We start from the raw sequence: 14,236 nt of genomic DNA, 5'->3' as shown, positions 1-14,236 counted from the left end.
CGATAGAAATGAGAATGTGCATGCGCATAAATAATGCTTTCGATTTTCGCGAATAAATTCTCCTAGTGGAAAACCGGCTTAACAAAGGCAATTGATTTGTCTCTCAATCAAAATACAATTTCTGATATTTCTCATAAGCGATCACCACCATTCACGTGCTTAAGCATGTGTTTTTTCTTAAAATATTTTAGCAGTAGGCCTAACATTTTATCTCACAAACATTTATAATTATGTTAATAATTTGATAACTTAATATTGATATTACCAGTGGATTCGATGTCGAATTACGAAACATGTAGGCTTGACACTTTGACCTCTGATGAACAAGTGTCCAAAATTACTACAGAAATGTAAATCAATAATTACAAAATGATTATTATTTTTTATTTTTAGTAAATATTTCAGCCGCTCCGAGTTTCTGTCCTATTCTTCCTTCTTCCTTTATATTTTGCGTTATTCTTATTCACAATTAACAGATTAATTGCACATACATTAATTATTATAAGCTTACTTTTAAATTACAACTTTTATATTTTAATTACACCTTTTATGTTTTAAGGTTAGACTCTAATGTATACATTGTGTCTGCATTTAATATTTTTCTGTCTATGTCAATTCGGAGAAAAAAAAAGTCGGAGATATGTCCTAGTTCCGACCGTTTAATGTCACTACTGGATAGGCTTATCTTCATAAGACTTCTACCAATGAATACCTTGTTCGAAGCAAGAAATCAAGTTGTCTTTTCTTTTTCTCTTTCGTGGCGTACCACCACCTTTATTCAAACAATCAGTACAGTACAGTACAATATTTCCTTCTATATCGATTTTTTTTTCATTACCTTCATGGCATTACCGTTTTTTTTTTTATTATATCATTTTTTAACAACCAGTAACGTGTATAATCGAATAAAGGTATTTTGGAACAAAATATAATTTAAATTGTTTAATAGAATAATTTTGTTTTTTTTTATATCACATTGTGCGTCCTTCTGTTTAATTGCCTTGCACATACCCATAAATACAGGCCCATATATATATATATATATGTTTATATATAGGCCTATATATGTATACACATATAGGCCCATATATATGTATACATATACATATATATACATATATACACACACACAGGCCCATACGTCATACACATCACACAAATTTATAAAATTTGATAGTGTGCACAAAACTTAAGAATATACTGTGGTCTACTGTGACAATATTTATTATTTGTTTCTCCCACGTTTGAGAGTGTAAATCAAGTTGTCTTTATCCAGTACCGCTCGTATATTTTATTCGGGGAATTTTTAACGGATGACCACACTGCATAGTGCTGAACAAAATAATTACACTGAAGTCACCCGTCACTTTATCATCTTTATTCTCCTCGTGCTCAAGGATTTGGTTTTTAAAAAAATATTATTTTACCGTTTAATATTTTTATCTAAAAACAAATTATAATCATTTTGATGATCTGATAAATTGAAATTGATATTATCAGCAGCATTATCTAAGAGGACCACACTGAATATTGCTAAGCAAAATAATTAAACTGAAGTTATCACCCATCACTTTCTCATCTATCTTTCTTACCAGCCCTCATGTACACTCCGCATTTGCTCTACTGAAGTTTTGCTCAGGGCATTTGCATTTCGGAGACTAGAAATACCAATTTAATTATATAAGGAAAAAAATCATGTTTTTCAACACAGTATTTGGCAAAAATGATACTCAGATACATATATTACTTTGAATTTATAAACACTGTAATTTATTTTCACAAATGTTTCTCAATGCACAACATACAAGCAAAATAGTAAGGTAGTGATGTGGTAATATGCATCAATATAAACATACAATATATCATATAACAATTTATACATATACCTATATATATATATAAACATATATATAGGCCTATATATAAATGAATATAAATAGCATGATAGTATATTAAATCTAAATCAACGTAGTTATACTTAAATATGGGCGTCACATATAATACTTACAAATTAAAAATGCTACTGTATATATCTATAAAATAATCCTATGCATTCAAAAAACATATATTGTGAGTTAGGTATTATATACAATATACAATATACAATGTATTAATGTTGCCTGACAGTTTTCCACTGTCAGGTTATCAGTCAGTTTTTAAATGTAGTTTTGCTTTTAAAGTTTCGATTTTAACCTAGGTTTAGATGTTGTTTCCGATAGTCACTTATTATGTGGACTTGTAGCTATAAAAAATCGTACTTTCATGGTAAATTAAAAAGAAAGTGTAAGTAAAATATCCAAAAATTGCTATATTGATATTAAACAGTAATTTTAAAAGAACGGTTTTTAAAAGTGTGTATAATACGAAAAAAAAAGAATAAGAGAATTAAAATTCAACAGCCATTGATTTCACAGTACTGAGGTTTACCATTACATTATCTGATATATTCACAATAAAGTATTATTACGCCATAATCTACGAATTCAATGGAAGCACCATTTCATTATCCAATGCTTTCTCTAGAAGAACTTTAGTAGTAATACCCCCGAGGATATCCAGCTGCGAAACAACAACGTTCAGTTCTTTGCTGGCCCACGTTACCATTTCAACTGCCATCAGTGAGTCGACTCCGTAGTTGATCATAGGTTGATTAACATCAATCGTGTCTGGTTCGACGCAAAGCATTTTACTCATCTTCAGCTTGACACTCTTCTCAACGTCTTCCAGTGAGAGGGAGCAGTCTGTCTTGTTCGCCTGCTGACCTGAGACCAAATGGTAGAACTTGAGATTTTCTTCGTACGTAAACATCTGGGTGGCATTCCAGTCCTGTAATATAAGTAATATTTATAAATTAACTATCATTTATCTTGTTAAGTCGTCTTAAAAAAACAAATGCTCAAACATTTACTACACACAATAAACTGTAGACACGCTATAGCTTTTCTACAAGCTCATATATTATTTCAAGATACTAGGTATCATAACAACCTAAAAGCAATCACTGTTTATTATGACATAATAAATAAATGTAGATAATATATAGCAATAACGTACCTGATTTGCAAGGTAGAATACTGGCGGAGTATCCTGTGACTGTAAAAGCGTCGATAAGGTTTGTAAAAATTCTTCAACGTGAAGAGAAAGATGACCTCTCATGTTCAATGCTTTTGTAACATCAGACTTATCCTCCAAGTATCCCGCACCTTTTACCGGACTCAGTTGGATGCTTAATGATGGCAATCCTTGGCTTCTTCTTTTCATAGCGAGTGCATCCAAAAAGTTGTTGGCTGCAATGTACATAGACTGTGAAGAATTTCCGCACATGGTTGTCACAGACGATAACGTAAAGAATATGTCGAGCCCCATGTTGGTAGTCAGATCGCTCATATATTGAGCACTGGTTGCTTTGGAAGAGATGATGTTGTTTACCTCTTTGGTGGTAAGAGTGTTGAATGTCTCCTCAATGATGTAACCTGCCAAATGGAATATACCTTTGATGTCTGGGGCGTTGTCTTTACGTAATTGGTCAATCATCACCTGGATGTTTTCTTTTTTGCTTAGGTCCATTGCATACGCGTAGACAGTTACTCCTTTTCTCTTGAGGTATTCAAGAGTCCGTCTGCCAGCTGAATTGCAACAGCCACGACGGGAAATCAATGAAATGTGCTTTGCTCCTTTATTTGCAAGCCATCGTGACATGGCCAAGCCAATTCCACCAAATCCTCCTGTGATAATATAAGTTGCGTTCTGCTTGAAGAGTTTAGTCGTCGGGTTGACTTTAGGAGGTTGAAAATTGTCTGGAATATTGAAGATTACTTTACCAATGTGTGATCCTTTGGCGGTCCTTGCAAAAACATCTTGGTAATCTACAATTGACGAGACTGCAAATTGGATTGGTTTTAATATTTCATTTTCAAAAAGACTTGCAACCTTCTTAAGCAACCTATGAGCTCTGGATTTGTCCAGTTCAATCATAATGTCAATTTGACTTGAAATGAAAGTCTTATTCTCAAGAAGAATGTGCATCTGGAGGCTTGAATTCTGAAGAATGTCACGTTTACCAATCTCACAAAATCGACCACCCGGAGCAAGACATTCTACACCTTTTTTCAGGAGATCACCACTGAGAGAATTCAGCACAACGTCAACACCTCTGCCATTTGTCCACTTCATTACGTCACTGTAGAATGCGTCTGTACGTGAGTCTGACACATGTTGAATTCCCAGTGACTTCAAATACTGGCGCTTTTGATTCGTCCCTGCTGTACAGATGATATTTGCACCAACCATTCTGGCGACCTGTATTGCACTCAGTCCTACACCACCACATGCAGAATGTATCAAAACCGTTTCTCCTGCTTGCAAATTAGCACGTTCAATAAGGCTATGGTATGACGTAGCAAAGATGATACCCATGCCTGAGCATTCGTCCCATGATAGGTTTGATGGTTTTTTAACGAGTAGTTCAGCATCACATATAGAATGTGATGCTAGGCAATGGTCTCCAAACCCAAATACTTCATCCCCTCTTTTAAGTGTTGTTACCCCTTCCCCGACACTATGTACAATACCACTCAGTTCAAGTCCAAATTTCTTCTCACTGGAACCGATTAGTCTGTCAAGCATACCCAGTGCCATCATCACATCCTTGAAGTTTAATGCTGCACTCTTTGTCTGAACCACTACTTTACCAGGAGGAGGTAGCATATCACTTGTATAAGCAATTCCCAAATCGTCAAATGAATATAACGTCGAATTTGAGTACTGGGTTAGTTGCCAGTATGGCGTATCTAATAGAGAACGTTCGGATGAAAGTTTCCTGATTCGAGGATAGTAATAAGTATCATTACGTATGGCAACTTCCCGTTCGCTTTGGTTTTTAGATGTCATGTACTCGACCATTAGTTTAGCTTGTGTTGCTGGTGATCCATCATGATCGATGTCAACTGAGAATAGCAATGTATTACTTTGGTTTGTAAGAGCCCGGACAAGACCAATAGCTTGGCTGCCTTCGATATTTTGAGAAACCATATTTGATCCTGATGTTAAAACCCAGACCTTGTAGAACGCAACGCGATTGTTATCATCAATCTGTAATAGCTTGAATAGAGCATGGAACGCATCACTTGATTCATTGCATATAAAAATTACCTCAACTTCTGAATTATTACTCATATCAAGGATTTTATTATCATGCACGTTATTGTAATTTTTCACCATTACGTGCCTAAGTAAAGTTTGTAGGCAATTTACAAACTCGTTTTGCTGTCCGTCAGAGACTATCATATACTGTTTAGCAGCATTGTTGACTGGTCCATCACAAGGCTTCCTTCCAAGAAATACACTATGGAAAAATTCTTCAGAGGTTGATTCTGCCACAACATCAACAAATCCATTTTTAATCATTGCGTTGGTCCACCCATCCCTCGAAAGCCAGCATCGGCCTATGTCTTTCCTGAAGTCTTCAAACACCCAACAGAGATCAAGACATCCAAACACCAACTCTGCAATATAGTGAGTATTTGTAGCTTCATACATTAGGAACAGACCATCATCAACCAGAAGATCTTTTACTCTTCTAAGAGAATCATTAACATTAACCAAAGAATGGATTGTATCCATACAAACAATTAAATCAACCGAACCCGGAACAAACCCCTGAGTAGCTAGATCTTTCTCAACGTCAAATTGTTGGTATTTGATAAATGGATAATCGGTAAGAATTCCCTCGGCATGTTTGAAGAACGTAACACTGACATCTGTGAAAATGTATTCCAGGCGTCTCTCCTCTCCGAGTGTTTTAAGAGGTTCAAGTATGTACTTCGCAAGTCCTCCCATACGTCCACCAATCTCCAAAACTCGAACAACTTGCTTCTTTTCCAAAGCTTTCCTGACAGTTCGCTCTATTATTTCCGTTCCAAGTTTGTAGTACAGTCTGGTGCTTACTGAGTCCATAAAATATATTGGTAGGCATTCTTGACGGAACAGGATCCTCACTGCACTTCCTGGATCTGACAATGTCTTTGGGAAATTATCCCCAAGATCTCGAATCATTCTAAGTTCGCTGTACAACTCAGGAACTTCTTTGTTGAGGTAATCAATGGTCTTGTGAATATTTTCAAATGGCACATCTACCACCGTATTATCAGAGCATATCTTCTCCAAACGCTTAACATATAATGGATGTACCTTGTAAGTAGATCTATTGGTTGTAGAAATACCATGACGAATGTATGACGCGCATACACCTTTGACAAGAGGCAACAGTTTTTGAACTCGCTCAACACTAACCAGCTCCTCTGGATATCGCTCAGATAGAAACTTTTCTGTGAAAACATCTGTCAGTATTGAAGTATCACCCATGCATGAGCTACTTGGTTGCCACACAGTCTCGTAAAAACAGTCATCTATATCTACGTTGGATTGTGTGCCAGTTACATTCTGACATTTTACACCAGACAGGTAAACTAAAATCTCACCATCGTCAGTAGATAAAGTTACGTCACCCACCAACATATTGCTGTCACAATCAGTAACCTTAGCATAAGCTATTAAATTTTCGGATATTGGTATATTAGGTACATACATCTGCAGGTGATCAATTTCAACTGGAAGATAAAGTGTTGTTGTTTCTCCAATAGTATTCAGGAGGAGCTGGAAACATCCATCAAGCTGTGTGGTTTGTATGCGTTGATGAGTATCTTTAGCAGGGATCAAACGGCCAATTATTTCACCATCTCCAATCATAGCCTCAGTGACAACTTGAAATGCAGGTCCATAATTTAGACCAACTGATGCCATTTTGTGATAGAACGCTTCTTTAGTTGGACGATCATGGCATCTAGCCTGAATAACCTCAATATCTAATTTGGTTGCTTGTTTCAAGTTCTTGGATGATATATTACAACTGCAATTAATTGTGTCATTGGATGAAATGTCGATGCCGGTTCCTTCCTTAACACACTTCAGGAGGATGCTAGCTTGGTCATTAATATTGTTTGTTTCCTCTGGCCACACACAAACGCGTTTAAATTCTATGTTACTCAACGAAGGGCACTTATTTTCTGGTACAAACGATTGAAGAGCATATTCTATATAGCCAGCCCCTGGAAATATTACCTTGTCCTGAACAACGTGATCAGCAAGAAATGGAAATAAACCAAATGTAAGTCTTCCACTCTCTCCTCTGAAGGTCCGGTCATCCAACCCAAGTCTTCTTTTATATTTCTCATCGCCTTCACACCAAAATGAACCATGTTGCCATTGATATTTAGGAATATCAACCCAATCAGCGGCGTCATTCGTTACATTCTTCCAGTTGATCTCCAAACCATTAGTGTACAGAGTTGCGAGTGAGGATAGGAAGGATGTCCTGTCATCTTTATCTCTTTGTCCAGATGATACTGTGATGAGGTCAGTCTTACCTTGATCTTTTGCTATCTGTTTTACTGATGAAATAAGAGTAGAAGATGCACTGCACTCAATAAATACATTAGCATCGATATCACGAAGAATACCTTCAATAGCGGGTTGAAATTTCACTCCATTTCGGATGTTTTGCCACCAGTAATCTGTGTTAAAGTCACCATTATAAAGTCCACCAGTCAACGTTGAGTAAACTGGAACTGATCGGGTTCCTGCTGGAGTTGATACTGCTCCGTTCATAGATAAACGGAATGGCTTTTCCATAGGATCCATGTGAGGAGTGTGGAATGCGCACTGAACTCTAAGCTGCTTTGCCTTTATATCATTGTCATTGACAATACACTGGACGTTTTCCTCGGAACCTGCCAACGTTAGAGAACCAGGAGCATTTTCAGCAGCAATGTATAGGTTGTCATACTTATTACACAATTTTTGAGCCGCATCTACAGTCAATCGCACTGCTACCATACTTCCCGTACCTTTAAGAAGAACTTGGTTCTTACTTCTGTAATATATTACTTTTACAGATTCTTCTAAGGTAAGACCACCGGATGCGTAAGCTGCTGCTACCTCTCCAAGACTGTGACCTACGACAACATCAGGTTCGAGTCCCCAGTGGCGCCACAACTCATACAAACCAATCTGTAAAAATAGAATTGCAGGCTGGCTGATTTCCATGTCATTAATGTCATTGTTGGTTAATTCTTTTCCTTTTGGGTGAGCATTAAAAAGGAATTTGTCATGCACTAGTGACCAACCACTCAGGTTTTTAAAGATTTCATCGCACTTTTCGATAGTATTTCTGAAAATAGGCTCAGTCTTGTATAGCTGTTTTCCCATCTGTGCCCACTGTTGACCTTGTCCTGGAAATACGAAGCACACCTTATGATTTGGATTGTAAACAGAGCCTGTTAGTACACCTTCACCACTCCCATTCTCTAAGTAACAATCTAATTTATTTCGGACGTCCATTCCTGCATTCGTTAGGATTGCAAGGCGACATTCGTGATGTTTTCGGTGAGTAGCTTGCCAACCTATTACCCTGAGTGCGTCCTCTTCATATTCAAAACTCTTCCATTTTAAGGCTAGGTCTTTCAATGAACTAGATGACTTAGCAGATAGAGGCAATATCATTGATCTTCCTTCTTTTGCACTACTACCGAATGACCAATGTACTGGGTCAACTATATCCTTATATTCTCTTCGTGGTGGCTTTTGTAGAATGGCGTGGGCCAATGCGCCTGCAAACCCAAAACTGTTAATCGCAACCAATGTGTTGTTTCTAGTAGGAAGTGGCTCGACAGTCGTTTGTACATCCAGTTTCAATTCTTCGAGGTTGATGTTGGGATTTGGGTTTTCATAATTGATTGATGGAACCAAGTAACCCCTATGTAACATCAATGCTGCCTTGATTGTTGCAACTGCTCCTGCAGCGCATTCGCTATGGCCAAAGTTACTCTTAACAGATCCGATCTTTAGAACCTTGCTACGATGAGGACTAAATGCTTTACCTATGGCTTCAGCTTCAATAGGATCTCCTACTGGTGTACCGGTCCCATGTGCCTCCAGGTATTCTACGTCAGCCATGTTTACACCAAATCGTTTGTATGTATCTTCAATTGTCTCCTGTTGTGCAGACGAAGAAGGCATAGTCAAGCTTTGGCTATGACCGTTGGCTCCAATTGTAGACCCTATGACAGTTGCATAAATATTATCATTATCAGCTATTGCTCGCTCGAGTGGTTTAATGATCATGGCTCCCCATCCTTCACTTCTGACGTAACCTTTAGCTGAATCGGAAAACGGACAGCATTTCCCTTCTGGTGACAGGACGCCAAGTGCACTGAAACCCGCTGTAGTGTCTGGAATTATCAGAGCGTTTGCTCCTGCTACAACCGCTACTTCACATTCATTACTTAGAAGAGAATTGCAAGCAAGATGCAGTGCTGTCATAGACGATGCACAGGCTGTATCTACCGCATAGCTAGGACCCTTCAAGTTAAACGCATATGATATTCTATTTGCTGCTACACTATGTGCTGCGCCGGTTAGAGTATAAGCATTGACGGTGGAACCATGGCAGTCAAGGATCTGAACTCCGTAATCCATCAATCCTATTCCAACGTATACACCACACGACTCTTTCATCTCGTCTGGTATGATGCCAGCATCTTCAAATGCTTCATGTGTAACCTCCATTAAGACTCTTTGCTGAGGATCCATTGATGCGGCTTCTTTTGGTGACGTTTTGAAAAATGTGTTATCGAACTTGTCGATGCCATCAATAAAACCACATTTTCTTGACACTATCTTGCCCGGTTTAGTCTGATCTTCATCATGGAATTTTTCAAGTGACCATCGGTCGTCTGGAACCTCGATAATGCAGTCTTTGCCGTTTCGAAGAACCTCCCAGAATTCATTGGGAGATGTTACTCCTCCAGGCATCCTACATCCTAAAGCAAAAAAAAAAAAAAAGTTAGTAGCCCAATTGTCCTCGGTTCATAATCTGTCTCTTATACACATCATATATATATACATATATATATATATATATATATATATATATATATACAAAACGGTCTACGAGTATAGATATTTTGTGTTTTATTTACTACTACTACTACTACTACTACTAATAATAATAATATAAAAATAAAAATTATAATTATAACAATAAAATTATATTATTAATGATGATGATGATAATTATGAAGATGATGATGATGATTATGAGGATGATGATGATGATGATGATGATGATGATACGAGATCTGATAATATTTATCATCAAATGTTCAAATTTAGGCCTACAATTGATAGGTCTATTTATTATTATCATCATCAGGATTATTATAATTAATTTTGTGTGTTTTTCTATTTATATCTTTACATTTATATGCATGTAAATATTTTAAGACATCCTGTTATTGGCAAATATTTGCTGTTGGATGTGGTTTTTGAAATATAGAAATAAATAAAAACTTTTTACTAATCGTACTTGTGTATACTGTTTAGCAAGATGCCTAAACATTTTCTAGTAAATATAGGCCTACTTACCAATACCAACAATTGCAAACTGGAAGTTTCCTTCTCCAAACGGCATGGTGATAATTTTGAATATGGCTTGTCAAAAGAAAAAAAAATATAGTACGCCGAACTGAAACTGCGTTAATGTCTGAAATCGAATTTTTAAAAGTACAAAAACATAATTATGCAGATACTGTATATATGAAAATAAGAATGTCTATAAAGCATTAACATAAAGTTTAAATACTGTGTGTTGAAGTTTACCAGCTACGCCAACTAAAAGAAAAATCTATTGATTTTCATTCTTTTTAATTTTTCTAACCAAAACTTTTGCATAGCTTGCCTAAGCTCCAAGAGTCGTCAGTGTTTTTTGCGCTATAGAGTTATTACCATTAACCATACGAAGACTTGCGTTTATACAAACGACTGGTGGTCTATGTTTGTCTATAAGTGTTTTCGTCTTGAATATGTAAATGGAAATCATTTCGCACATACTTTGCCAACTCTTTGGAACTGTAAATTGTAACCAGTGGTAATAGGCCCACAAATATTATTTTGTGATACTTGATATAATACAGTACCACAAGACACGACAGCTCGCAGATTATGGTAATAAGTTTTTTGTATTAAATGTAAATTAGTGAAAAACTATTTCAAGTACTACTATATTCATTCTTTACTGATTCTGCCACAGTGTAATGCAAGATTAATAGAATCTAAATACCTAAATAATAATGATTAAATATATGTATGGATGTAATTTTATATACCAGGTGTTTCTAATAGAAATGACAGTATATTATGAACAAGAACATTGTGAATCGTGATACCAAAAATCACCCGGCATTCTGCTAATGAGTAAGCATATACAAATTATTATTATTATTATTGTTATTATTATTATTTCATATAAATCATTAAATAAATTATGTACGGATTAAAATGATATAAAATTTAGTGGGTTTTGTAACGAAGTGGAAAATAAAAACAAAATGAAATTAAAAATTAATGAAGACACTAAATGTAGGCCTATTTTAATACTAACAAGCATGCTACATTTAACTATCATGATAATCCTCCAATAATTACTGTAATCTTAAAAAATCATGAAATAATTTAACTTAAAGGATTTAAAGTTAATAACTGATATTCAATTTAATTACTGGTGTCGTAATTGGGTTATTCTTTTACAATTCAATAAATTAATTTGATATAACTATTTAAAACGAAGGATTATTATTATTATTATTATTATTATTATTATTATTATTATTATTATTATATTAACAAGGCGCTACCGTTAACTAATTATGGTGATCCTTTGAAAATTACTTAATATCATCAAATGCTTAAGTAAAATAATTATTAAATGATTTAATACATTTTGATGGATTATATGTATATGACTGATATACAATGTAAGGGCTGGTGTCACACGGGATTCCCTATTTTCCAATTATTTTAAATAATATTAGAAATAGGCCTAATTATTATTAATAAGCGCGCTACTTTACATTTTTATGATTGTCCCCTGGCAATTACTATAGTTAATCACTGATTAATAAAAGTAAGTAACTGACATATTATAAAATGCGGGTGTCACTTGGAATTTCCCCATATAATTATAAGATTAACATAGCATAATATTACCTATCGTATCTGTAATTGTATTTAATCTGTATTCATATTTATATTTTGCTTAAAATGAATTCGCAGAAACGACCAGATGCCCAAACATTATTCAGCGCATCCTTAAAAAAAAAAAAAAAAAAAAAAAAAAAAAAAAAAAAATCGATTTGTATATATACCAAGTCCTATCCCTAATGGAATTGACGTCTCTTTTAAATAATAATGATACCTTTTGTTTTCAGATGACTACATAATTTATCATAATTACCCAAGTGCAACATATAATATAAGTTTAAAAACACTGTAGCATTCAGGTAAATGTTATGTTTAAAACTAAAAATCTCACATTACATTACAAAACATTAACTACGTCAACTGTGCTAGTGTGACCAATCACTCGTTGATTTTTGTTTAAAGAAATACTGTCTACGATGAACTTTAAAATTAATTTAAATTGTTTACTTTATTATTGTAAGTTGCTCCTTTCGAATTAAAACAAATATTTTGACTAGTATTTGAATTAAAGTTTTTTTTTTTTATTTCAAATTGTCATAGCTATTACAGTTTATTTGTCTGGATTTGCCACAGCCGATATATAAAACTAATATTGTAGATGTTGCGATTTTTTTTCGAATTAAAAACTTATAGAACGTCAAATGAATGACTGTATTTTTAATATACTTTTTATAAAATTGACTAGTATTCAATTTAAGATTTTGTTTTATTTAACATTTTTATAGCCTGTAAAATATACTTTCCTACATTTCGCCACAGACGGTATTTCTTTTCAGATATTATATAACTAACATTTTAAAGGCCCCACCGGTAAATATCTTATTGATGAAAAATAAGTAAAAATAGAACTTACCTGAAAAGTTACAATAAGTCGAGATGCCTACAGATCAACCAGTGATGTAAACTTGACTTCTCTCTCCTATTATATGTTATAGTTAAAGAAGTACAATCAAGTGTGTTTACTTGAGTGCTTAAGACATTCATATGTATTTGGTACCTCCATGTCCTGCCATATTTATAGTGTCCGTTCCACTTTCTACCCTCAGAATCCCGCTGATGAAAGTTTATGATGAATAAAGCATCTCAGCGTTCAAATGTAATATTGTTTACTTTATTCGTTAATCATGACATTTCTTACCCGTCGAAAAATAAAATAAAGCACTGTACTTTTGGTGGTATTCAGGTTATAGAAAGCGATCCCAGATTAGTTGAAAATGTTGGTTTTAATGTTAATGTAGGCCTAGATTATTTTATATCGTGACAAGAAATAATATATTTATAAATAATTTTATTTTCATCAATTATTATTATTAATAACTAATAATAATAATAATAATAATAATAATAATAATTATTATTATTATTCTTATTATTATTTTTCTTTTTCTTTTTATTATTACAATCAAATACAAATTTTCGGATGAAACATAAATGCAAAGAGAGGTGGAAACCTACCATCCAAGGATTGTCACAAAGTTTCAGATGAAAACTATCAAGTGACTCTCTAAACAGAATCCACACAAACAGAACAAAATCAAGCATAATAAAAATTATCATCATCAAACCAATTAATTCAATACTAAGAACAAATCACTTTGGAATGATAAATGAATTTCACATGTCATGATATTTGCTATATTTACCTATAATAATAAGAACAAATCCCCTTTGGTATGATAAATGACTTTCACATGTCATGATATTTGCTATATTCACCTATAATACTAAGAACAAATCACCTTTGGTATTTTAAATGACTTTCACATGTCATGATATTTGCCTTATTTACCTATAATACTAAAAACAAATCGCATTTGCTATATCCAACGTTCACAATAAACCAATAGAAAAAAACAATATCTGTTATAAAATATGTATTTTTATGTCGCAAGAAATTAAACAAACAATATCAAATTTTACAAGTTTATTTAATATGAAGTAAAATAAAACGGAATGGAAACCTTGCCAGTAACAATGAGCATGGGGACTACTGCTGCAGAAACATGGAAAATAGCTCATAAACCTTAATGTATTTATCTCTTTTTCTATACTTTTTATTTAGTATTTTGTATCTTATAACGAGCAACTTCCCACGTCTCTTTTTTTTTCGATGTGATGTAAATTTTTTCAAGGGGAATGT

The 14,236-nt window shown here is 34.3% G+C and overlaps 1 protein-coding gene across 1 annotated transcript; it reads right to left on the bottom strand.

The window, feature by feature from the left end:
- Nucleotides 1–1,743: 1,743 nt before the first annotated feature.
- On the bottom strand, nt 1,744–13,105 carry LOC117106126 (phthiocerol synthesis polyketide synthase type I PpsC-like). The gene is made up of 5 exons (XM_033247473.1): nt 12,950–13,105; nt 10,483–10,600; nt 3,055–9,878; nt 2,381–2,826; nt 1,744–2,324 (listed from the first exon to the last, which is right to left on the bottom strand). Exons 2-4 carry the CDS (start codon nt 10,526–10,528, stop codon nt 2,476–2,478), a joined length of 7,221 nt encoding a protein of 2,406 aa, XP_033103364.1. The 5' UTR covers nt 10,529–10,600; nt 12,950–13,105; the 3' UTR covers nt 1,744–2,324; nt 2,381–2,475.
- Between the last annotated feature and the right edge of the window lie 1,131 nt (nt 13,106–14,236).

Source organism: Anneissia japonica, unplaced genomic scaffold (assembly GCF_011630105.1).
Source record: "Anneissia japonica isolate Jap-2015-1 unplaced genomic scaffold, ASM1163010v1 scaffold288036_len564833_cov171, whole genome shotgun sequence".
Classification (NCBI taxonomy): Eukaryota; Metazoa; Echinodermata; class Crinoidea; order Comatulida; family Comatulidae; genus Anneissia; species Anneissia japonica.
The sequence above is the reverse complement of the archived record's forward strand: the minus strand, read 5'-3'. Positions and strand labels throughout refer to the sequence as shown.